A 26,728-nucleotide genomic window follows, 5' to 3' on the forward strand; every position below is an offset into this window, starting at 1 on the left:
GGCACGCACAGAACTGAGTGCAGTACTTTCTCAAGCCACAGAAAATGCTCCTTTAGACGCAGTGATGAGGAGACCTCTTTCAGGAAGACTGAAGGAGGAGGAGTCAACTATGGAAAGGACAAAAGCAACAGCACCCTGTGGGAAGAGACACAATCGTCCTACCTAGGAAAACACTGCTTGTTTTCAAGTAACAGAAAGGCCAGTGTGGCAGGAGGAGAGCCAGGGAGCAAGGGAAGGAGGTGTGAGCTGCGGCAGGCTGGGCTGGGCCTTCAGGCCATGGTGAGAAGTTATGAGGATATCAGATGGGCAAAGGGACTTAAGTAAGGGAGTGACCTGATCTGATTTATCTAAGAAAAACATCCCTCGGCTACTGTCTAGAAATGTCAGGAAGACAAGCAAGGGACCAGTTAGGAGGCTACTGCAAGTGTCGGTAAAAGATCATGGCTAGGCCTGAAGATGGGAGGCGGTGGAGAAATCTGTGACAGAATTTGAGATTTTGAAAGTAAAAATAAAAGCACTTAGTGAGTTATCCCTGTTAAATTCTCAGTAGCCAGCCCCTATACTAAAGCTGCCAATGAAGTAGAGTGAAGGCTCTGAAACCTCAAGAAGGGCCTTACTTTCTGAGTTTCACGGAGTTCTGGGCATAGCTCTTAGGAACTACCTGGATTCCTAAACTCTCCAAAAGTACGATTCTGCCCTCATGTTCCTCTCTCCGAGTGAATTTGGGAGTGATTGTTGAAAAATGACTTTCAACAAGAGGACAGCAGTGTTCAGGGTTCCACGATACATCCATGTCTTTTAACATCAATAAATATTTTTAAATTGGTACCTTATTTTGCGCTGCACGAGAGAGGCGGCTTTTGACTAGCAGCATCTCCTAGTCCATCTAAGAAATACTGTATTTACCGTTACTCCAAGTATCCTAGGGCAAAATTCCTTTAGAACAATTCATCTTCCGAAACAGACGGGTTCCCTTTTCACCTATTCAAGTGTTCTGCATTCTAGGGTCCCCTTCCCGCCTTGCAGACAAACGCACTCATTGTGCCACTCCAGTCCCTGGATCCTATGCAGCCAGCATTTCCTGCAAGGAGCGCCGCCTGCCCCAACCCGGATCCAACATTTTGGTTTCTAATGTTCCCTCCCTGTGCAATTAAAACGCTTGAGTTCAGTCACCAAATACGTGACCAGGAACTTTTTCTTGGCGGGGGCTGCGGATATTTAGGGCACTGTCCAGTAAAGTTCTGAAAAGCAACGAAACCCTGCCGCTTGTGCAAAAGGACCAATCCACCGGGAAACAAGGGAAATGCGCACATTTCCTAAACTTGCCGCTTCTTGGGCACGTTTAGGTTCTTAGAGCCGCGCTTTGGAGCTGCCTCCTCCCGCGGTACAAACCCGCCGCGGCGTTGCCCGAGATGCCGCAGCGCTCGCTCCCGCGTCCGCTGGGCACGGGGAGGGGGCGAGGCGCGGGCGGCCCAGGGGGGCAAGGCGAACGCAGCGGAGCCTAGCCGGGCCTCCGGGCGGCGACGCTCTGGCCCCAGCCCGCTCGATGGTTTCCGCGCGGCCGCCGGGGCTCGCACGGTCCAGTCGCCAGGGGGCGCGCTGGCCGGCGTCGCGGATCCCCGAGCTGCGCGGCCCGACTCGAGTCCGCCATATTGGATGCCGCAGCTGCTGCTGCCAGCGCTTCCTCCTCTGTCTTCGCCGAACGGGGCTGGTTCCTGCGGCCCGAGCGGCAGGGAGGTGAAACAGGAGCCCGTCGGAGGAAGGGGAAGAAGGGGGTGGAGAGTGTAGGGGACGGGGCTAGAGGGAGGGGGACCGAGACGGAGCGCGGCGGAGAAGAGAAGGCGCCGCGGCCCAGCCCCTCCCCCCCGTCCGCCGCCGACCCGCCCCGGCAGCGCCTCTGTTCCCTAGAACGGCGCTCCCCCTCGCCCTAGCGGCCATGCCGGGGCCGCGCTGCCGCTGAGGGAGCCCTTCCCCGCCAGCGCGTGCCCTTCCACTCCGCCCCGAGGTCGCAGCGGCCCGCTCTCCCGCCAGCGCCCCCTCCTCGCGGCCACGCAGCAGCCCGCGTCTCGCTCTCCCCACCCAGTGCAGTGGCCGCCGCCTCTTCCGCCGCCGGGCTCGGGGCCTCCGCAGCGACAACATGGAGGCCGTGAAGACCTTCAATAGCGAGGTTGGTATGGCAGCCCGGCTCCCCTGCTCCTGCCCGCACCGCCCCCACCCCGTGTCGAGGCCGGGGCCCGGAGGGTGGGCGCGGGCCTGCGGGTTTTTTAAGGGTGGGGTGAGCGGTGGCCTAGCAGTGCCCGTGGGGGAGGGGTGTTTCTCCTCTGGGTGCCCCTCCCCCGGGTTCGGGAGGAGGGTTGGGGGAGGGCCGCCCTGGGACGGAGGGAGGTTCTGGCGTCTCCGGCGCCCTATGGAATGGCTGCGGGCTTGGAGGGAAAGACCCGGTTGGGCCCTCCCCCGGAGACTCCCGACAGGTCCCTCGAGGTCAGTTCCTCCGAGGCCTGGCCCGCCCACCTCCTTCCTGGGCCTTTGAGGATTTAAGTGGACGCTGGACATCACTCTCCAGACCTTCCCGGGTCCTCATTGAGGCTGACACCGATTGGGGGCGGTGGGGGAAATGAACCTACGGGGTGTTGATCTGTGGTCACGTTACACGTAGTGTTTATAATTGAGACATTGTTGACTAGGTAACCTGCCAGCTAGGGACTTGAGCTAATTGGATGATTTGTAGACAGGCAAAGGTTATTCTGCGGTATCTTCTATTTTTACTCCCTCCTCTTCTAATCCATCACGACATAAAGACAAATGGTAGGGAGAGATCTGTGCATCGAGAGATGGAAGATTCTGGGGGAAACATTTCTCGCTGGCTCATTCACGTGTCAAACGAGATTTTAAAAAGCATATTCCAGTTTTCACAGTGTAGTTGAGTTTACTAGTCTGGAAGAAGACAGGTTTTGGTAAGATGTATTCAGTTTCTTTTTAAACTCCGACTTCAATATGCCTTAATGTAAACATTAAACATAGCAAGTACATATCTGCACAGTCAGCATTAGTACCCCTACCCGTAAGCCTTAGAAAGTGTAATTATGGCCGGGAACAGTGGCTCACGGCTGTAATCCCAGCACTTTGGGAGGCCGAGGCAGGCCAGTCACAAGGTCAGGAGTTCAAGACCAGCCTGGCTAACATGGTGAAACCCTGTCTCTACTAAAAACAAAAAATTAGCTGGGCGTAGTGGCGGGCGCCTGTAATCCCAGTTACTTAGGAGGCTGAGGCAGGAGAATCGCTTGAACCTGGGAGGCGGAGGTTGCAGTGAGCCCAGATCGGCGCCACTGCAGTCCAGCCCGGTGACAGAGTGAGACTCTGTCTACAAAGCAAAAAAAAAAAAAAGAAAAGAAAAAATGTAATTATGCTGCTAACTAAATTAGCATAAATTTTACGAACTCTTGAAATGTTAATACTTTATTAAATACTATGAGTGTTAAAGAGTATCTGTAATATTTACGTCTTAAAATACTAGGCTTTTTGTTGTGGCGGCCCATATAGGACAGTACTTTTAAATGCCGTTGCATAATTTTATGTTGTTTCAATTTCTTTAAAAAGAAAAACAGTATTTGGAAATCTTAGCAGAGAGGTTAAACGGTAGATAATATTTGGGCTATTTTAGAAAACGGTGATATATAACTTTTTTTAGAAAGCATTTTCTTTTTTAATACTACATTTTTTATTTTTAATATTGATAAATTATAGCAATACACTTGGGAATCTTCTTTTTTTTTTTTTTTTTTGAGGTGGAGTCTCGCTCTTGTTACCCATGCTAGAGTGGCACCATCTCAGCTCACTGTAGCCTCCACCTCCCAGTTTCAAGCGATTCTCCTGCGTCAGCCTCCCGAGTAGCTGCGATTACAGGCGTGCATCACCACGCTCGACTAATTTTTGTATTTTTGGTAGAGACAGGGTTTCACCATATTGGCCAGGCTGTCCTCAAATTCCTGACCTCAAGTGATCGGCCCGCCTCGTCCTCCCCAAGTGCTGGGATTATGGGCGTGAGCCACCGTGCCTGGAGTTTCAGTTTTTTCATAGCTATCTTTCTTTTTTTGAGAAGGAGTCTCATTCTGTCACCCAGGCTGGAGTGCACTGGTGTGATCTTGGCTCACCGCAGCGTTTGCCTCCCGGGCCCAAGGGGTCTTCCTCTCACCTCAGCCCCCCAAGTAGCTGAGATTACAGGCCAGAGCCACCACGCCCACCGATTTTATTTTTTATAGAGAGGAGGACTTGTTATGTTGCCCAGGCTGGTCTTGAACTCCTGGGCCCAAGCGATCCTTTCACCTTGGCTTCCCAAAGTGCTGGGATGACAGATGTGAGCCACCACGCCTGGGGTGTTACTATTTTATTTTTTTGTTGCCATCATTGGATTTAATTCCTCCTGCCACCCCCCTCCCCCCACACACTTTGATGGGTGTCTGTCTTTGAGGGGGTTCCTAATAATGTGGTCCTCCCCCTCAAAGGGCCATCCAAGACATTTTTTTTTTTTTGAGACGGAGTTTTGCTCTTGTTGCCCAGGCTGGAGTGCAATGGTGAGATCTTGGCCCCTGAAGCCTCCACCTCCTGGGTTCAAGCGATTCTCCTGCTTCAGCCTCCGGAGTAGCTGGGATTACAGGCGCCCGCCGCCATGCCCAGCCAATTTTTTGTGTTTTTAGTAGAGATGAGGTTTCATCTTGTTGGCCAGGCCGGTCTTGAACTCCTGACCTCAGGTCATGTACCCGCCTCGGCCTCCCAAAGTGCTGGGATTACAGGCATGAGCCACAGTGCCCGGCCCATCCATGACGTTATAAACAGTAGCTCCCAAATATTAGATGTGAACAAGTGTTTAGTGCACTGTGGTTGGTCACAGTAGGGAAGAAATGTTAATGCCAGTTTTTTGTTTTAATATTAATTAAGGATAAGAAGGCCTAACATTTACATGTTTAGATAGGTGTTTCACCTGTTTTCTCATTTTACAGGAACTCGAGGTTTGTGGTAGTCCTGTTTTAGTGTATGTAGCACTCTCCCCTTTCCGTTTATGGATTTCAAAGAACTTAAGTCTTGTAACTTCCTTATTTATTTATATGGTCTAGCTTCACCATGTTTCAAAGTGGAGTTAGCTTAAAAATAGCAGTACGGAGTCAGAGAGTTGAGGAAGGGAAATATATTTGAAGAAGATTCAGAAAAATACTTTTTTTTTTTTGTTTAAACACAAACACAATACATAATACTGTTTTTTATTTTGAATGCAGTTTCTGTGAATGTTGTAATATTTGCTAATGTGTAGTAAACATTTTGTTATTGCAAATACGCATATGCTGAGAAGTAGTTCAATAATGATTGTTTTCCATTAAATTATGTGTTACAAATTACAAAAATTAAAAAGGAATTCTAGTTAACAGGATTAGGAGAAAAGGATGTTTTCGATGCTTATAGTCAATTTGGCTTTTAAAGGTGTTTATCTTTGGGCTTAATCCACCACAACTTTCTCTGCTAAATTTAAAGGTATCTTTGAAACATTGAATTATTCCATTTGCTTTGTAAGGAATCAAAATTTAGCTCTAAGAATAATCAGGAATGTTTGTCAATAAGATATTTTGATAGTTCACCTTAAAATATTTAAAATAGGCTGGGCTCCATGGGTCATGCCTGTAATCCCAGCACTTTGGGAGGCCAAGGCGGGCAGATGACTTGAGCTCAGGAGTTCCACACTAGCCTGGCCAGCATGGCGAAACCCCTATCTCTACAAAACAACAACAACACAAATTAGCTGGTCATGGTGGCACATGCCTGTAGTCCCAACTTGGGTAAAGGGGTGTAAAGGAGGGGGCAGGTGCTGAGGTGGGAGGATCTCATGAGCCAGGAACGTGGAGGCTGCACTGAGCTGCACCACCACACTACACTCTGGCCCAGGCAACAGTGCAACCCTGAATCAAAAATACTGAGACAGGTACTTGCTGTCGGCAGGTCACCACGCCGGGCTAATTGTTTGTTTTGTTTTGTTTTGTTTTGTTTTGTTTGTAGAGACAGGATTTCGCCATGTTGCCCCGGCTGGTCTTGAACTCCTGAGCTCAGGTGGTCTGCCTACCTCCCCTCCCAAAGTGCTGGGATTACAGGCCTAAGCCATGGTGCTTGCCCCAAATTAAATGTTTAAAATATGAAATACTTACCTTTTATGGCTTGCTAAGGCTCAGGTTTTTCCAGACTGAATTTTATCACCCCCATGTTTTAATTTTGTGGAGATCATTGGTTTGAAAACAGGAAGATGCCAGAGACTTTAGGAATATAGATTTTTGTGAGTTGTGGGTGTGTGTCTGTAGTCCTAGCTACTTGGAAGGCTGAGGTGGGAGGATCTGTTGAGCTCAGGAGTTCGAGGCTGCAGAGTGCAATTACTGCACCTGTGAATAGCCACTGCACTCTAGCCTGGGCAACAGTGTGAGACTTTGCTCCAAAAAAAAAAAAAAAAGAAAAAGAAAACCCTGATAATATAGATTTTTAATCTGCAAACTGTGGATGAGTTTCAGCTATGAAAATCCCAGACTTTATGCAAGGCATATATGAGTTGTTTTTGTCATGTCTACCCACCCTACCATAATTTCTCAAAGAAATTGACCTTTCACTTCTGTGTTAAAAATTAGTGTGTCAGAAGATCCTTTAATTGTGCAGGAATTATGTGGTAAATTTCTCTTATCACGAGTTAAATGATATTTAGGCTCAAGAATTTATTTTTTTTTAAGTGCCCCCTGTGCTAATTTTGTGGGAAAAAAATAATTTCTATTTAAACATCATCCCTGTGATGAAAGTTTAATCCCATGACCACTACTTTCAATTCTTTTTTTTTTTTTTTTTTTTTTTTTTTTTTTTGAGACAGAGTCTTGCTCTGTCGCCCAGGCTGGAGCGCAGTGGCCAGATCTCGGCTCACTGCAAGCTCCACCTCCCGGGTTTACGCCATTCTCCTGCCTCAGCCTCCCGAGTAGCTGGGACTACAGGCGCCCGCCACCTCGCCCGGCTAGTTTTTTGTATTTTTTAGTAGAGACGGGGTTTCACTGTGTTAGCCAGGATGGTCTCGATCTCCTGACCTCGTGATCCGCCCGTCTCGGCCTCCCAAAGTGCTGGGATTACAGGCTTGAGCCACCGCGCCCGGCCTACTTTCAATTCTGAAATGATGAAAGACTGAAGTTCAGGTTAGAATACAGGATTTCCTCAGAGTCAGTGGGTGAGCAGTTAACCATAAGAGAATTACCAGAGCAAGCTATTGCAGTTGCTGCTGCTCTAAGATGGTGGCACTTGTAATGATTTAGCATTTCTTCCTAGTGAAAAGGGTCGCAGATTGAACTGCCTAAATCTGTGGATTACTTTGGGACTGCATTGATTGCTGGAATGCAGCAGTTTTATGTGAGCTGCATATCTATACTCAGTATTTAAGAATGATCACTGTTTGGAGGTCATTCTGGTAGGATCTTGTTCTATTTTTTTGTTTCCTTTTTTGTTTCTTTGAAAAGGGGTCGTGAGACAGTGGCAAGTGCACGACCCATTCTTTACTTTAGTTCGAGAGGGCATTTTAAAACATAGCAGATTATTGTTGTTGTTCAAGACTGAGTCTCTCTTGCCCAGGCTAGAGAGTGCAAGGACAGGATCATAGCTTACTGTAACCTCGAACTCCTGGGCTCAAGTGATCTTCCTGCTTCAGCCTCCTAAGTAACCAGGACTACAGGCATGTGCCACTATGCACACCTAATTTTTAAATTTTTTGTAGGGATGGGTGGGGGGTGTCAATATGTTGTCCAGGCTGTTCTTGAACTCCCGGCCTTTAATGATCCTGCTGCGTTGACCTCCCAAAGTACTGGGATTACAGGGGTGGGCCACTGTGCTGGCCAGATTCTTTTAAATTTTAAGTACTTCAAACAAACAAACACAGTCCCTTTACCATTAATCACACCTCAAAAAAGTTAACAGTTAATCTTTAACATAATGAAATACCAGTCCGTGATCTATTTTTTTCAGGTCCTTTGTATTGCTAGTGTATTACAATGTAGCCTTTCCCCCATGATCTATTTCTCTTGCTGCTCTGAATAGGCTAAGTGGGAAGATGTAGGACCAGATATGTAGGTTTGAGATATGTCAGAAGAGTAATTTCAGTTTAATTTCTGGATTTACCTTAGTTCATAAATTTAGAGGATTCTGTTACCTTTAATTGTCTTTAGGATACCTAAATTCTTAGTATTTTTTGTCTTTGGGATCCTTTCGGATAGATTAATCTTTAAACTATTCCAGGATGCAGGCTTTCCAGAATCAATTTAATATCCACTACATTTTTCTGTTCTATAAAGTGAACTCCCATCTCCGTTTTATTTTACTTCCAATTTTGTATTCAGTGTGGGTATTTTGTCTAACTACAGGACTTTTTGTAATTTCACCAACATCTGGTAGTAGACATGGGTTAGAAGAGAAAAGTAGAAAAGGTAGAGGGCATAATACAAACGTGAAATTTGTTTTTAGTTTGTATATTTTTCCTTTGTCGACAGTTCAGGATAGGGAATTTATGGGAAGCAGCTATAAAACACTGCATTTGTCTTTTATTTTCATCTACCAGGGAATCTGTCTCTGCTTTTCCTTTCCTATTATCATTTTCTAGTGGGAGTTCTGGTTAATTCTGTCAGTCAGGCTGTATTTTTTTCTTTTTACCTTGTGAAAGTCCTTTAAAGATGTAGCATACTTAGTGTTATAAAGGAAGGAAATCTTTCACTAACCCCTTTCTGCTCATATGAGAACCCAAGATCTAAATATCTTGGGAACTATTGATATTTTGGGCTGGATAATTGTTTGCTTGGGGAGCAGTCTTATGCATTCCAGGATGTTTACAGCATCCCTGGCTTCTATGCATTGGATGCCACTAGCACCCTCCACAATTACGACAGCCAAAAATGTTTCCAGATGTTGCTAAATGTTTCTTGCGGGGCATGGTTATCCTGGTTCAGAATCACTGATTTAGGTCTCCTGTTAAACTGTCTTAAAACACTGTGCTTTTTCTTCCAGTGATCATAGCAATTTTAAGTAATTTTAGTAGTCTTTACCACTAGACGATAAGCTCTATGAGGACAGTGACTGTATTTCCTTTGTTTCATGTCCTTGGTTCATAGCACGGTATCCTAATACACAGTATATATGTAAAGTAAAGATTTTTTTTTTTGAGACTGGGCCTTGCTCTGTCATCCAGTTTCGAGAGCAGTGGTGCCATCAGGGCTCACTGCAACCTCTGCCTCTCTGCCTCAAGCATTTCTCCCACCTCAGCCTCCTGAGTAGCTGGGACCCACAGGCATTCACCTCCATGCCTGGGTAATTTTTGTGTTTTGAATAGAGATGGGGTCTTGCCATGTTGCCCAGGCTGGTAGGCGGGTATAGAACTGGTCTCAAGAGATCCACCCACCTTGACCTCTCAAAGTGCTGGAATTACAGGTGTGTGCCACCGTGCCCGGCCACTAAGTAAAGATTTCTTGAATGAATGGATGCAATCCTAGGTAGCTAAATGACCTTGGCTACGGTAGTTAACATTTCTGAACATCTGGTTATTACTTTGGGGAGGAGAATTGGGGAGGGGAGTAGCCCATTGAAGATTCCAGTTAGTTTAGATCCATTGTGAGTTTTATGTTGTCTAGTAATTATGTTATTTTCATGTCTGATTTTGCTCTGTTTTTCTGTTTGAAATGACATATAGAAGTTTGTTTCTTACATTAAAAATAGAATACAAGGATAATTGAAACTGATAACGGTTTTGAGAGACTGCATGATTTGAGAGTGTTAAATACACATCATTAAATATAAAAAAATTTTGGGCACGATGGAAATGCATGTTTCATGGAGTTCAGTTATTTCATTCTAGACTAGCATGGAGTTTGTTACAGTAATTTTGATTAACATTTAGGGGACTTTATAGCCCCAGTGTCCTAAAGAGTCATATTCTGTGATCATTTGCTTGCTGTTTTTTTGAGACGGAGTCTCGCTTCTTCGCCCAGGCTGGAGTGCAGAGGCGTAATCTCGGTTCACTGCAACCTCCGCCTCCTGGGTTCAAGCAATTCTCCTGCCTTAGCCTCCCCACTAGCTGGAATTACAGGCATGTGCCACCACACCCTAATTTTTGTATTTTTAGTAGAGCCGGGGTTTCACCATGTTGACCAGGCTGATCTCGAACTCCTGACCTCAAGTGATCCACCCGCCTCGGCGTACCAAAGTGCTGGGATTACAGGTGTGAGCCACCGCGCCTGGCCCGTTTGCTTCTTTTTCAGAAGGGGTATAGGTGGCTTAGAATTAGTGATAATATTACTACTTGTATGTACAATTTCAGATACCTGTTTCTAAGGCCAGTTATGCTGTTTTGGACAACTTCTAACTCATATGGTGTGAAAGAATGTAATCAACCTTGACCTTGAACACTGGCTGAGCTCCTGAACTTTTAAGTGAGCTCATTTTGTCTGGTTTTGTTTTCTCAACATCTTTCTCTACTCCTCTCTCTCAGGATTGTGCCTCTACTCCTGCTTGTACAGACTGCTTTTCCAGCAGCATGGACACAAGAAGCATAGTAAGATGATGATAACCCACATAAGGCAGGCCCTTTGGAATATGTTAGGTTTCAATTGGTAGTGGAATAGTATATTTGATTATATGGTTAGTACTTGGGAAGCAGAATGAAGTTTGTCACTTAGAATAGATTGGTAGTCTTAAAAGAGAGCGTCTAGGGAATAAGTTGAATTGCTTCACAAAAAATAGGTTAATTGGAGAAAAAAGTTTTATGCTCAATAGTGAGCATAAGTCATGTGTAAACTTTTGTTGTGTTTACTTGTATTCTGCTCCATGTGATTTTACAAAAGAAATAGAACTATTTGAGTGAATTGCAGACCTCTTAATTTAATAATGTACCTCTTAAAGAATTTCTTTGAACTATAAAATGACAGATTATTGACGTATATGCTATAGGAATAAACAAAGACTAAATCGAAATTTTGATTTTCTAATTATAGAGGCAGCAGATTGTGGTAGAGGTACTATTGGTTATGAGAAATAAATGCTGATGAGAACTGTTTTTATAGCTTGTGATTGCTTACCTAAATGGATTCTGTCTCATATTTGATGGTAAACATGATGCATTTGCTTCTTCTGATTTTGATTATATGCATTTGTTTCGTCTTTCTAATTTTGTTTTATAAGAGTTTCTGATACAGCCATCCTTTAAACTTAAGGAATGCTATGTAAATGTATTAAAATACCTACTATAGGTCAGGAAAAATCTCAGGAACTTTGACATTTATTTATTTAGTCAGAATGGGGACTAGGTTGCTCATGTTCTCTAAAGACAGTTTTGACTATTAAGTTGATGTATGCCAAATTTGTTTTTAAAATAATTCTGCAACTTAATGTAATTTATATTGATTGACTTGAAAGACCTAGGATTTCATTCTTTAATTTGTTTATGCATGTAACTAATATTTAATGAACATGTATTGTGGCCTAGGGATTTTTTTTCCATCTCCTGGGTTATAGTGGCAAACCAGACAAGCAGAAATCATGCCCTTTTGGAGCCTGTGTTGTTGTGATCCTTTTCCTTTTGTCTTGTTACCAGTTTGTGTATTGAACTTGCTGCAGAGCTGGAGAGGCTGTGCAGGCACTACTGACTCCAGCATTGCTTCTTTGCTAAGGACTATGTTGGTTGCAGCCTGATCTGTTCTTAGCATTTTCCTCTTAGAGTCCAGATTGCCTGTCCACTGCTCAGAATAGAGACTGAGCAGGTAGACTTAGTTAAATGATTTTTCAAACAATGGGAAAATATGACTAGCTACATTAAGTTTTATACAAAATTGTCTGTTATATATGTTTTAAAATCTCCATTTGATATTTTGGAATCTTAACTATTTCTTATACAGATTTAAGGATGTTTTGTCAGCGAGAATCATTAGTCTCCACATGCATATGATTTTAAAAAGCAACTATTGTTAAGTGGAGACCAAAGCCTTATGAATTTAGAAGAACAAACTAATAAGTATTTTCATTTTTAAAGCAAACGTTTAAGTATCTGAGAAAATTGATGTCCCTTTTATAAATATTTTCTGAATTTGATGTGATTCCTCAGGGTTCATTTGAGTAGCTTATCAAAGAAAGAATACTTTGCCATGTACTTTAGTGTGTAGAACTTGGGAAATAATATAACGATTTCTATACAGTGATCACTGTCTCAGAGGTTGACCAAGTCCTAGTTAATGGCTTTCTTTGATGTAGCAATGTTTTTGATACCATAAAGTTTTATGGTCAAGAAAAAATAAGCATAAGTGTTTGAATTTGTTGAAATATTTTAAATATATAAGTAAAATCCTCTGGAGTAAAAAAAAAAAAAATTTTAATCTTTTTTGCCCTTTGAGTTTTGAATAAGTAATTTTGTTTTTTACAAATCAAAACATGATGTAGCAAATGTCTAGTTTCTGTAACAACTGCTCACTATGATGACAAAAATCTGTCTTACATATTGATGAAGTACTTTTAATTTGCCAAACATTTGTTAGAAGTTACCACTTTGCTGGGCACAGTGGCTCATGCCTGTAATCCCAGCAGTTTGGGAGGCCAAGGTGGGTGGATTACGAGGTCAGGAGTTTGAGACCAGCCTGGCCAACATGTTGAAACCCCGTCTCTACTAAAAATGTAAAAATTAGCCAGGTGTGGTGGTGTGCACCTGTAATCCCAGCTAGTCAGGAGGCTGAGGCAGGAGAATTTCTTGAACCAGGGAGGGAGAGGTTGCAGTGAGCTGAGATCACGTCACTGCACTCCAGCCTGGGCGACAGAGCAAGACTCTGGCTGGGTGGGGGCTGGGGGAGGGAAGTAAACCACTTTTTCAAAACATCTCATGTACACAAGTATGTGTGCCTACTGTATACTTACAAAAATTAAAAAGAAAAAAAGGTAGATATTAGAAAAAAGTGATCCACTTTATAATATGCAGTGTTTTATACTCTGCGCTCTTTTCTGCAGCCATTATCATGTTTCCGTGGATCTTTAGTTTAACTCTGTGATAATGGTTAGATAGGGGTTATCCCATTTTACAGATAAGGAAACTGAGGCCGAACAGTTGTGATTTTTCCAAGGAAATGCAATTCTGTAAGCATTAGAGCAGGGATTAGAAGGACCTAGTTCTCAATCCTTGGTGCTAGATGTAAAGGAGAACCATCATTCAATTTTTCATAGGTTTTTTTGGTTGGTGGTTTTGTTTTTACTGGTGTAATGTCCAAATACAAATTTATTTTCTCATTTTTAATTTTTATGACTTCACATTCATAGAAAAATAGTAAGAATGATGAAGAAGTTTTGTGTATACTTCATCCAGATTTCTCTACCTCCTGTAGCCATATTTGCTTTTTCTCTCTCTTCACATGCAAATGAAAATATTTCTTTTCTGAACATTTTGAGAGTAAATTCCAATTCATGGTACCCCTTACCTCTAAATAACTCTGTGTATATTTTAAAAACAAGCACATTTTATTTAACTGTAGTACAATGATCAAAATCAAGAAATTAACTTTGATACAGTACTGTTGTCTGTAGATCATATTCAGGTTTCAGTAATCATACCAGTAATGTCCTTACTGGAGTAAATTCTACATCGCACCTTAACGTTCTCTTGTCTTAGTCTCCCTTAATGTGAATTGATTGGTTACTCCTCTTTTCTTGTATGACCTTTGAGATGATATTTGATAAAAATAGGCCAGTATTTTTAGAATTGCTTTAATATTGATTTGCTGCTGCTTCATGATTAGGTTTGGGTTCTATATTTTTGGCAGGAACACTCCAGGAGTAATATTGTATTCCTCTCAGTGTACGATATCAGGAATCATGTTATCCATGTATTCCATTAATAGGGATGTTGAGCTTTTGTTTATTATTATTTTTTAAAGAGACAGGGATCTTGCTCTCTTGGTCAGGTTTGAGTGCAGTGCTGTGATCATGGCTCACTGCAGCCTTGAACTTTTGGGCTTAAGCAGTCCTTTGACCTCAGCCTTCTGAGTAGCTGGGACTACAGGTGCACACCAACATGCCTGCCTAATTTTTTAGATTTTTAGTAGAGAGCAGGTCTGGCTATGTTGCTCAGGCTGGGGTGCTAATTTTTATCTGCAGGTTTCCCTACTGTATAGTTACTGTGTTTCCTTTGTAACTATTAATAGTATCTTCTGGGGAGATACTTAGATGCAAATATCTTGCTACTCGTCAAATTTTTACCATTTGTTTTAGTATCTTCTCTGTTCTTAAATGAATCAGAACTAATGGTGATTGCCCAGTGGTGGTTTTCTGAGTCTATCATTTTTGTATTTATTAGTTTGCATTCTCTACAAGCTTTCCTATTTATATATGTAGGTGTATATTATATTAGTATGAACTCTTTTTTTTTTTTTTTTTTTTTTTTTTAACGACAGAGTCTCACTCTGTCACCTGGGCTAGAGTGCAGTGGCATGATCTCAGCTCAATGCAGCCTCCACGTCCCAGGTTCAAGCGATTCTTGTGCCTCAGCCTCCTGACTAGCTGGGGCTACAGGCACACAACACCATGCCTGGCTAATTTTTGTATTTTTAGTAGAGTCCAGGTTTTGCCATGTTGACCAGACTGATCTTGAACTCCTGGCCTCAAGTGATCTGCCTCGGCCTCCCAAAGTGCTGGGATTACAGGCGTGAGCCACCGCACCCAGCTAAACTCATGCATTTTTTTATTATTAGTTGAGTTATCTTTATACTTTGATTGTCTCAGTTTTGACTAGGCAAGCTGGCTCCTTTGTCCTTTAGACAAGTACTCGTTATTTTTTGAGTTGTCTTATTCTCTAGTGTAATAAAATACTCCCGCCCCAGCCTGGGAATCAGCCATTTCTCTAGTTTCTTTTAGTTTATGTATATCTATCACTAGATAGAACTGTAAATTTTATATATATGTACATACATTCTTTCTCATCTGTTTTGTATCTGTTTATCTAAAAAGCCGTGAATTCATCATCATATCTTCAATTCCAGTCAAATACAGTAGGGTTCATTCTAGCTTTCCTTCTTTCCAAATCTGTAATTTCTCTCTTTGACAGCAAGAAACCTGGCTTTTGTTATCTACAATATATTTACTTATTATTTGTTCATTCCTGAAATACATAGAAAGTAGTTTCAGAATAGCTAAAGCCTATATCTGAAAACAAACCTATTAATTAGAGTTTAATATTTGTTTGTAATTCATTTTTTGTTTTTGCCTAAGGTTATGTAGTTAAAATACTATGTACAAACATTACTTGGTTAGTTTTTTCCCCCACTTAAAGTGGTTTTGCTATTAATTTGAAATACAGTTAGGTTCAAGTTTTTCTGTTTGTATTCCATTTTGACGTTTTTCCTCTTTTCATCCTTGTCCTTGTTTGCTATTTTTTTTAGTATGTGAAACATTAAAGATAAATTAACTTTAATCATTTACTTTTTCCTAGCTTCAATGTCATAACTACTTACGCTCTGATAAAAAACCAAAACAGCAAAGCATTTATTTAACGTTCTTAAGATAACATTCTGAATTTCAGCGGCTTAGATCTGGAGAAGGATTTAGGTAAGAGATCCAATAGTGCAGATTCTACTGATGGGTGAAAGAAAGTATATATTTAGAGAAAATTTATTCTTTTATGAGTGGAATCTCCAGTCCAGGGGGCAGCAAAATTTGTCTGTAGAGCATTAGTAAATATCTTAGGTGTTGTGGGCCTCTTTGTATATTCTTTGTCTTTTACAAAGCTTAAAATAGAGAACCGTCGGCTGAGTGTGGTGGTTTAGGCCTGTAATCCTACCACTTTGGGAGGCTGAGGCAGTCTGATCGCTTGAGCTTGAGCTTAGGAGTTCCAGACCAGCCTGGGCAATATTGTGAAACAGTATGTCTCTACAAAAAATATTAATACAAAAACATGAGCTAGGCATGGTAATCCATGTCTGTAGTCCTAGCTACTTGGGAGGATTACTTAATCCAGGGAGGTGCAGTGAGTTGAGATTGTGCCAGTTTACTCCAGCGTGGGTGACAGAGCAAGACCCTGTCTCAAAAAAAACCCCCCATATATATATATATATATGCCATCCTTAGTTTGAGGGCCTACCAAAACAGGCCAAAGGCTGTACTTTGCTGGGCCCAGCAGTAAACTTAGAAACTTGAGAACTTGGTTAATAACATGCTACTTGTAAACGAGAATTATAATTGAGCATAACAGTATAGCTCATAAAGGCCTTATAGTGCTTATCTTAAATCAAAAACAGAGCAAAACCACTTGAAAAGCTGCCTGATGGAAATATTCAACACTTTTTTTGCATTGACCACGTGCAGATACTATTTTAGGCACTAGGATTCAACAGTGTACAAAACAGACCAAATGAAAAACCAAAACAAGCCTCTGCCTTCGTGGAGTTTACATTCATTTGTGTCTGTGTGTCTGTGTGTCTGTGTACGTGTACTAGAAATGTATGTTTCTTGTTTTTCCTCATTTAGTGCCATTTTATTTACTGAAAGTTGTTTACATTTTAATTGCAGAGAGGATTCTTGTTGCGAAAGTTGATTTAAAAAATTCAGCAAAGGGGGCAACATTTTAAAAGGTTAGCTCATTGCTTTCCATCCTTCCTTTTTTGTGAAGTGTAATATTTATTTGAAACTGATTCTTAGTCATTATGATTTCAACGTGTTACTGCGCTAACTCACTAAAGGAAGACAATAAAATAAAACTGCACTAATTGGCACAAATAACCCATACCTAATTTAGTGATAAGTACATGTGCATTATAGACCTTTTAAAAAATATTACATACATGAAAAGGCTTTAATTAACAAATAATAACGAGAATGATTACTATTCAACATTGAGAGCCACTGTGGATATAGTTGCTTATGTTATTTTCTTAAAATAGGGACAAAGTTTACTAATAGGACTAGTATTTATTTACTAAATGTTAATAAAAGCTCAAGAACTGTTTACAGATTATCCATCTTGCCTCTGGCTGAATATCAGCACCTTTGAATAAAAATTGTCAAGATGAATTTTTACCATGTTACTTTTTTTTTTTCTGAAATGATTTCTATGAGTGGTTTTTAAATTAGCCTTTGTAAGGATAATTAATATCTTTTTTTTTTTTAACATCAAGAAATAAGGTTTCAATTTTTATAGTAATTTTTGTTGAACAAGAAATTCCAAATTCTTATTCTCATTTTATGAGACAACTCAGAAGTTTTTAGAAGCCTGTCTCTGTTTTGATGGTAATTTCAAGAATGAAAGTTGTGAGCAACTTAGCCAAAGAGTAGTAAAATCCTAAAGGAGTTGGTTAGAGGCTGCAGCATCATTGTGCAAAATTCCCTAATCAGTACTTTGATTTATTTGCAAAAGCAAAGAATTAGATGTCTCAGTCCCCTTAGAGCTGTAACAGTTTATTAATTCCAAATAATCCTATGGGTGAAGGCCTATGAATAAAATCTCTTTTTTTTTTGAGACAGAGTTTAGCTCTGTTGCCCAGGCTGGAGTGCAATGGCTCCATCTTGGCTCACTGCAACCTCTGCCTCCTGGGTTCAAGCGATTCTCCTGCCTCAGCCTCCTGAGTAGCTGGGATTACAGGCATGTGCCACCGTGCCTGGCTAATTTTGTATTTTTAGTAGAGATGAGGTTTCTCCTGGTTGATCAGGCTGGCCTTGAACTCCCGACCTCAGCAATCTGCCCGCCTCAGCCTCCCGAAGTGCTGGGATTACAGGCATGAGCCACTGCACCCAGCCTAAAAGCTCTTGTTTTAGTAGTCCTATAGAATTGTTGATGTTTTCATTTTAATTACAAAACAGTTTTCAAATTGCTGTAATACAATAAGAGCCTACAAAGGTTTTAATAGTAATAGCATCTGGTGGTTGGAAAGAGTGCATGGAAAGTTGCTGGTTGTTTGAGCTTTGTTACTTACTTGCCATCTGTCAGCCAATTCGCAAGGTAGTCCGCAACATTGTATACCTACACAGCCTTTTCCTCAGAAAGCTCTTTCTGATGGGATGGGACTGGGAATATGATGAAAAGTAATGTGATGAGCATTGTGATATGAAGAGTAATGGTGTCACCTATGTATATGTTGTGTACGTTCTACTGTGTACACTGATGTATACAGTAGAAAGGGTGCAGGCATTGTGTGCAAAACATAGAAGCTCATATTCAAGGAAATTGCAACTTTGGGTAGGGCATAGGGTAGGGAGAAGTGATTGGAGAATTAAGCCTGGGTTTTCTGATGAAGGGCCTTTATATAGCATGCATAGGATCACCTTCTAAATCAAAAGGGAATTGAGAGTCTGACGGGCTTTAAATGAAAGCACAAGTTTTAAATTTGTTTTAGAAAAATTATTAGCATCTTTGTGGAGCAGGGAGGGGCAGTGGCGGGATGAGTTTGGGATAGGAAGGTTAAATTAGTCTAGAGAAGATGAGGGGCTCAACTAAAGTAATACTAATAGGGAGAAGAAGAAGGGATGACTGCAATAGAGTTTAGTAATAACAGGAAGATGGATATGAGGAAGATGGGTGTTGCCAAGGCTTTTGTTTAAGTGACTAGGTTGATTTAAGGGTATGATACCAGTCACTAAGATGGCCAAATCAGGGAGAGAAAGAAGATTGAGGAGAAAGATAATTTGGGGGGGATAGGGTAGATGGGAGATTTTTCTTTTTTTTAATATCCCACCAAGAATAAAAGTTCCTCACTATGGAAAGAAGCTTAAAATCACCTTTATCTCAACCACCCAAAGACTATTATGGTTACTGTTTTGTTAGGTACAGTAGTTTGTGCATCTTGAATATTTGTTGTCTGTGGAACATCAAGGTGGAGATACCTAGCTAGATATATGGGTTGGGCACCTGGAGAGAACAGGCTAGAAATGAAAATTGAGGGGACAGTATAGTTGTTCAGGGTGATAATATAGGAAAAGAAGAAAATCTAGCCTAGAGGAAAAATCTTGTAGAATCTTTTCATCCTCAGGTTTGTCCTCCCTGCCTCCCTTTCCCCCATCCCTATTATGGTTGGGTTTGTGAGTATAAGACATTTAAAAGCAACTCTGCGTGAAGTATGCTCAATTTTAAATTCTGCCTGTACAACCAGTTGTTCTTGTATGTAATTAAAACTTAAGTAGTAAATTGAATGGCCTGTGAATGAAATTAAGGATTCAAATTTTGTTTAATGAGATTTTATTAGAATTTCTTAACATTAAGCTCACTCATATTGTTCAGCGTTTTATTTACTCTTAGTTACATAATTCTTTGCTTTACGTCTCCTGTAAGCAATTATGCACATGGAATTGTGCGTTTAAAGACTGTATCATTAGATATAGAACCTATGTTTATTTGGGAAATTCCAGCTAATATAATTTTGGTATTTTTTTGCAAAAAGCTTTATAAATGAATTATTCTTTTTCTTGTCCTCATTTTGGCCATTTCATTGTTAATAGTACTAAATTAGAAGGAGGTGAAACTTAGTTTTCATTTTGATGTTTACAAAAGACATGGGAATGAATTGAAATTAAAGGAAGGTGGACTGTGTGGATCCCAGGAAAATTAAAATGAAATCATTTTCATATATACACCAGTGTGTTTTTGTGTTTTATTTTCTCCCATGGAGAATTGTTTCTGTTTTCTTTGATTTTAGAATAGGGTGGCTAAAGGCCATCACAAACATGTTATGCATTTGTAGCTATAGGAATAGTTGGTTACGGTTCTATAATTGGGTTCCCTGTTAACTTTCTTGCTTAAACCTGATATCTAAAAACCACCATTTTTTTTTTTTTTTGGAGACGGAGTTTCGCTCTTGTTGCCCAGGCTGGAGTACAATGGCGTCATCTCCGCTCACTGCGACCTCCACCTCCCGAGTTCAAGCAATTCTCCTGCCTCAGACTCCTGAGTAGCTGGGATTTCACAGGCATTCATCACCCTGGCTGGCTAATTTTGTATTTTTTTTTGTAGAGACGGGTTTCTCCATGTTGGTCAGGCTGGTCTCGAACTCCCGACCTCAGGTGATCCACCCACCTTGGCCTGCCAAAATGCTGAGATTACAGGCATGAGCCACTGCGTCCGGCCAAAACTACAAATTTTAGACCTGAAAGACATATCAGAAAGACTCTTTACAGATGAGGAATCAAGATTCAGAAATGATTAAACTTGTTCAGTCATACCCTTACTAGGTGCATATAGTTAGTGGCCTAATTAGAACACATTTATATCCTCTTTGTTTACTGCTGTTTTATTTTCACTATGGATTTTTTGAGTGTGATCTTGGTAGTATTTATGTTTGGTGGAGGGAGGAGTGGGAATTGGTGATTCTTAATAGATTATTAATATTTCTTGTTAACTCTGGGACAGAATAAGGAGCATACTACTGTGCTGCTCCTCTCCTGCTCATAGAATAGGATTCCAGAGAAAATATGCTTTCCTTGGCAAGGAAGTATTTTACAGTAACACCCACTTGGCCAGCAGTTCTCCAGCAACTCACTCTGCAGAAAACTAAAAAGCCTTTGAGTCCAAAGCTCATGTATTTTGTACCTCCTTTTAAAGAGAGGAGTGTGGTTATTCTTTAAGTCTATATCCTTAATGTATCTGTAGTATATTTCTAATTTTCACATTTTAACAATGATGGCTACTTTGTGACTACTTCATTTAGATTTTTGCAAACTACTGTTTAGAAGGTTCCTAGTAGAGGCCTTTTAAAGCCTGAAGAGGCTTCAAAATTAATATGGTTGCTGTAAAGTAACATGTGACAGATGACGGTTGCCAGGAAGGAGATGGTGGTTTTATCATTTATAAAATGAGATTAGATAAGATGACCTTTAGGATCCCTTATGTACTAATCCTGATAAGCCAAGTGTTCTAATTAATCTTTTCTTAGCCTCATTTAAAAATAGAAATAATGGTATATTTCCTGACTACCTGTCAGTTGGTTTGAATATTTAAAAATCTACTAATTTTATAAAGTCTTTGGAAAGCTAAACATCTTTTATTCTATTAGGGAATACTAGGAATTTTAATTTTTTTTTTTTTTTTAAGAGGCTGCAACTGGGGAACATGTAGTGTCATTGTGGATATCTCAGTTGCCCTGGAAAGTATCTTCATATTATAACATAATTTAATAGTGGGTAAAAGTTATAGAGACTATGAGTTGTAAAGAATGTGCTAGATTATGTTCAGCATATGTTTCAAGTTGGGGAAATAGTTGAACGAGACTTTTGAACAGCAGACAGTTACAAAATACAGACTGTAATGTGTTTTGCTTGTTTGTGTTTTTGAGATGGAGTCTCACTCTGTTGCCCAGGCTAGCATGCAGTGGCGCAATCGTGGCTTGCTGCATCCTCCACCTCCTAGGTTCAAGCGATTCTCCTGCCTCAGCATCCAGAGTAGCTGGGATTATAGGCACTTGCCACCATGCCTGGCCAGTATTTTAGACTAATATTATTACTGGTCATCAGTTAAAAGAATTTCATTGTTTTATTAATAAACCCAGCAAGGCTTTGAAGAACATCAGTTTTAAGCAGTAAAAAGGAGTACAGTTTTGTTTTTTTTTTTTTAAACCAGAAAGTATAAAGTGGGCCGGGCACGGTGGCTCACTCCTATAATCCTAGCACTTTGGGAGGCTGAAGTGGGCGGATCATTGAGGTCAGGAGTTCGAGACCAGGCTGGCCAACATGGTGAAATCCGGTCTCCACTAAAAAACAAAAATTAAGGCCTGGTGCGGTGGCTCATGCTTGTAATCCCCGCACTTTGGGAGGCCGAAGCATGTGAATCACCTGAGGTTGGGAGTTTGGGACCAGCCTGGCCAATACGGTGAAACCCCGTCTCTACTAAAAAATACACAAATTAGCCAAGTGTGGTGGCGCATGCCTGTAATCCCAGTTACTCGGGAGGCTGAGGCAGGAGAATTGCTTGAACCTGGGAAGCGGAGGTTGCAGTGAGCCAAGATCGTGCCATTGCACTCCAGCCTGGGCAACAGAGCAAAACTTCGTCTCAAAAATAAATTAAAAAAAATTAGCTGACTGGGCGCGGTGGCTCACGCCTGTAATCGCAGCACTTTGGGAGGCCGAGGCGGGCGGATTACAAGGTCAGGAGATTGAGACCACAGTGAAACCCCGTCTCTACTAAAAATACAAAAAATTAGCCGGGCGCGGTGGCGGGCGCCTGTAGTCCCAGCTACAGGAGGCTGAGGCAGGAGAATGGCGTGAACCCGGGAGGCGGAGCTTGCAGTGAGCCGAGATTGTGCCACTGCACTCCAACCTGGGGGACAGAGAGAGACTCCATCTCAAAAAAAAAAAAAAAAAATTAGCTGGACATAGTGGCGGGCGCCTGTAATTCCAGCTACTCGGGAGGCTGGGGCAGGAGAATCACTTGAACCTGTGTGGCAGAGGTTGCAGTGAGCCAAGATTGCAACTCTGCTTCAAAAATAAATAAATAAATAAATAAATGTATGAAGTGTCTGTTTTGCATATATACGTGTATACAATGTACATACTTGTAATATTTATACATATTTATAAAGAAAGATGCATATAGACAACTCTGAAAGGTGGCCTACCAGCCATTTAACAGCGGTTATTTCTGAAGAAAGCAGTAGGTGGATAGGGTGCAGTGAATGAGACCTTTGAATAGTTTAATTTTTTTCACAGTGAGCATTTATTACCTTATTATTATTATTAATTCGAGTTGAACTCTCACTCTGTCACACAGGCTGGAGTGCAGTGGCATGATCATAGCTCACCGTAGCCTTGAGCTCCTGGGCTCAAGTGATCTTCCCCCCTCAGCCTTCCAAAGTGTTGGAATTATAGGTGTGAGCCACTGTGCCTGGTCTCCATATTGTTTTTGTAATATTTTCTCCAAACCCAAACAGTACGTGTCTTAGCCATTAGGAGAAAGGTGGAGTGAGTCTATTTTAATACTGCTTGAATTAAATCACTTAGAGAAAGGTAGCTTTCACGTTAAGAGTTTGAAGATCCTTAAGCCCTGTTGAGGTCTGCTTCAAATTCATGTTTAAATGCAGTTTATTTAGCTGTTATTTGATCAGAAGACTCAAAAACTTTATAATCTTTTGTTTTTAAAGTCTTCTTGGTTTTTAGGTTGGTGCTATTAAATGGTGTGTCACCACAGTCATCCATCATCTGATTCGGTGACGTTGCTAGCTAGTGGACTTTTTGTGTTGTTTTTGGAAACTAGACTACATCTGAGTGCCTAGGTAGTTAGAAGAACTGGGTTTGAGACACAGTTCCATAACTTACAACCTCGTTGATTTTAGTTAAGTCACTTAACCTAATTTTATACATTTATAAAACGAGAATAGTAAATAATCTTATCAGGCCATTCTGAAAGCAAAAACAGTTGGGATAGTGTTTAATAATTGACAGTGGACCTCACAGATGAAAAGTATATTACTGTCTTTATCATTTTTCTCATGCAGCTCGCTCTCTCAAATTTTTGTGTTGGCTAGTTTCATTTCTGAAATGGTTTTACCCTTAGGCCTTGTAGGCTTTTCTTCTACTTATTCTCCCTTTGTTATTTAGTTTTCAGTATTTATTCCTTATCTTTTCAACTATTCTCTTCAGAAATTACTTGTATTTTTAAATTTTCTCTTTTGGGATTCAGTTTCATATCTTCAAGGTATTTTGTTTACATGTGCATTTGAAATCATTGTTGTCACCTCATGTCTAAACTTGCCTTTCCTCCACAAATTTCTTACTTTTAGACTTTTGTTTTAATCATTAGTAAAATCATGTTCATAAATACTCAAGAGTTGAAAACTTGGAATTATTTTAAATGCCACTCTTTCATCCATATCTTTGTCAGTCATGAAATCTAATGAATTATTTTTTTTTAAATGTATATTTTGCATCCTTCTCATTGTTTTTATTCTCAGTGTTAACACTTTAGCTCTTATCCTCATCACTTCTCCTTTGGTTTGTTGCAGTCAGTTTTTAATTGGCTCCTAATTTACTATATTCTTTTTCTCTAGTTCCTATAGAACTAGATATTTTAGATTATTAGATTATTATTATTGTTGTTATTTTTTTGAGACAGAGTCTCGCTGTGTCGCCCAGACTGAAATGCAGTGATGTAATCTTGGCTCACTGCAACCTCCACCTCCTGGGTTCAAGCGATTCTCGTGCCTCAGCCTCTCGAGTAGCAGGGATTACAGATGTACACCTCCATGCCCGGCTAATTTTTTAATTTTTAGTGGAGATGGGTTTTTGTCATGTCCAGTCTGGTCTCGAACTCCTGACCTCAAGTGGCACTCCCGCCTTGGCCTCCCAAAGTGCTGGGATGCCTGGCCCAGATTATTAGATTAATTTTTATTATTATTAATTTTAATAGTGATTTTGCTTGAATCACTTTGTATTTCTAAAAACCTTTCAGTTTCCCCTTGCCTTCAACTGTACAGGTTCCTGAGCTATGGATTTGAGACTTTATATAAGATTATTTTATAAGACTGTAAATAGGAATATGCTTATTATATACAGTGCTTATAAATGATGCTGCGAAACAGGAAGATTTACTGTATGCAAAGCTGTGCATTATATATTCCCACTTGTGTATCTTGTTGGTGTAGGAACTCAGTGATTTTGTAGTAGGAAAGCACAGAGTTCTGTTGAGATTCTAATACATTTCCATTAGGAAATAGCCACCTCTTAACTTTTTTGTAAATCACTGTAAAGAAAGATTTATTGATGAGTATGTTATAAATGTAAATAGTGTGGAAGCGGAATAATAGCTGTAACTGGAATGCTGTTTTCCCAGTCAGTCTATTTCACTTACATTTTCTTGTTAAACTTTGTGCTTGTGGTTTCTAACTGGATGTTTATTTCACTTATATATCCCTCCCCCGTTATTTTTATTTTGACATTAAATTATGTCATGAGATCTTGTGTTAATGAGGAAAATGTTTGAGGTCCTAAATACCACTTGTGTATACAGTATTATTTCTCTGTTAAATGCATATGGGAGTGTGAGGAGAGAATAACAAAGATGCTGTGTCACTAATAGTTAAGTTTAATACATGTATTTTGAATTAGTGTCTCTGCAGAATTACTTGTGATTACATTTTAGAGATCTTTGAAATCATTATTGAATTGTCAAAAATCTCGAAAGGCTGAGAACTCACTATATTATAATAATGATATGTATATCACTCTCCCCCTCTACCTCAGTAGATTGTTAGATAAATGGAGGTGAGGGTCTTCATGTTATTTTTTGTTTTCCAAAGGGCAGAATATAGTGCTGTTGTTCAGTAGTTAGATGAATGTTGGCTTGGCCTGTTAATCAGCTGAATTTGGTTTTGTATTCCCCAATTGTTGTTTTTAGTTGATTATACCTTGATAATAAAACTATTTGAGTAAGAACGTGGATGATTAACTCTCAAATTTATACGTTGTATACAAGGTTGATTATTTTATACTATAACAAATGATACTGGGGATTATTTCAGAGTGAAACATTCTGTTGCATTGAAATATGTTCTTTAGGCTGGATGCTGTGGCTCACGCCTGTAATCCCAGCATTTTGGGAAGCGGAGGAGGGCAGATCGCTTGAGCCTCAGGAGTTTAAGACCAGCCTGGGCAACATAGCGAAACCCATCTCTACAAGAAATACAAAAAAGCTGAACATGTTGGTGCATTCCTATTGTCCCAGCTACTCGGGAGGCTGTGGTGGATCGCTTGAGCCTGGAAGACGGAGGTTGCAGTGAGCTGAGGTTGCACCACAGCACTCCAGCCTGGGTGACAGAGTGAGGCCCTGTCTCAATAAATAAATAAGTTCTGTTTTTTTTTTTTTTTTTTTGAGACGGAGTCTCTGTCTGTTGCCCAGGCTGAAGTGCAGTGATGCAACCGCTGTCTTCTGGGTTCAAGCAGTCCTCCTGAGCAGCTAGGACTACAGTTGCACGCCACTACGCGCAGCTAATTTTTATTTTTACTAGAGATGGGGTTTTGCCATGTTTGCCAGTCTGGTCTCAAACTCCTGGCCTCAAGTGATCTGCTTGCCTTGGCCTCCCAAAGTGCTGGAATTTTAGGCATGAGCCACCGTGCCCGGCCAAGAAGTATATTTTTTATACCTATGAATATTGGCATAGGATTATAGGTACAGGATTGCAAAACTTGTCAAAAAGTTCTGAGGGAAAAATTAAGATAAATTTTTATCATCAGTCATGGCTTTGGCATTCTACTTTTTTGAGTAAAATTGATCTGCTCTGTTCAAGTGAACCTAAGTGTAAGAAAGCTGGATAAATTTCTTTTGCTAGCTCGTATTTGGTTGCCTGATTACCTTTGAAACTTTTTATTAAACTACTGTATCAAAGTCAAATCATCACATACTTGAATACCTAATATGTAACACATTGTGGAAGATACTTAAAAAAACTTTTATTGGCTGCTACTTATTGAGGTTTATCAGTTAAAGTTTTCCAAAATGGGTGGATTGATGGAAAGATAGGATGGATAGATGGAAAGATAGGATGGATAGATGGAAAGATAGGTAGATCTGTGTATCTGCATATGTGTGCACACACAGACATACACATGTATATATGCCACTGGATGATTATAACTGCTTTAAAATGTTTGATAACTCCATCATCTGTGTCATCTTGGGATTGGCATTTGTTGATTGTTTTTTCCCTCAAGCAGTGGACAGATTCCCTGGTTTATGTGAAGTAATTTTCAC

At 40.6% G+C, this 26,728-nt stretch overlaps 1 protein-coding gene across 10 annotated transcripts in view; it reads left to right on the forward strand.

Annotated features, from left to right (window-relative positions):
* Positions 1-1,618: 1,618 nt before the first annotated feature.
* LOC105478719 (SR-related CTD associated factor 8) overlaps positions 1,619-26,728 on the forward strand; it is a 209,610-nt gene continuing 184,500 nt past the window's right edge. For 7 of the 10 annotated variants that reach the window (XR_985405.2, XR_985407.2, XR_011623479.1 and 4 more), the window contains exons 1-2: positions 1,836-2,167; positions 10,532-10,594. Coding sequence is in view for 7 of the 10 variants with exons in the window: in XM_011736296.2 (XP_011734598.1) it covers positions 2,138-2,167; positions 10,532-10,594 (93 nt within the window). In the remaining 3 variants the exon portion in view is untranslated. Of the gene's footprint in view, positions 2,168-10,531; positions 10,595-26,728 lie in introns of all 10 variants that reach the window. The other 3 variants (XM_011736300.3, XM_011736299.3, XM_011736298.3) reach the window with 3 other exon arrangements.

This window comes from Macaca nemestrina, chromosome 5 (genome assembly GCF_043159975.1).
Source record: "Macaca nemestrina isolate mMacNem1 chromosome 5, mMacNem.hap1, whole genome shotgun sequence".
NCBI classification, from domain to species: Eukaryota; Metazoa; Chordata; class Mammalia; order Primates; family Cercopithecidae; genus Macaca; species Macaca nemestrina.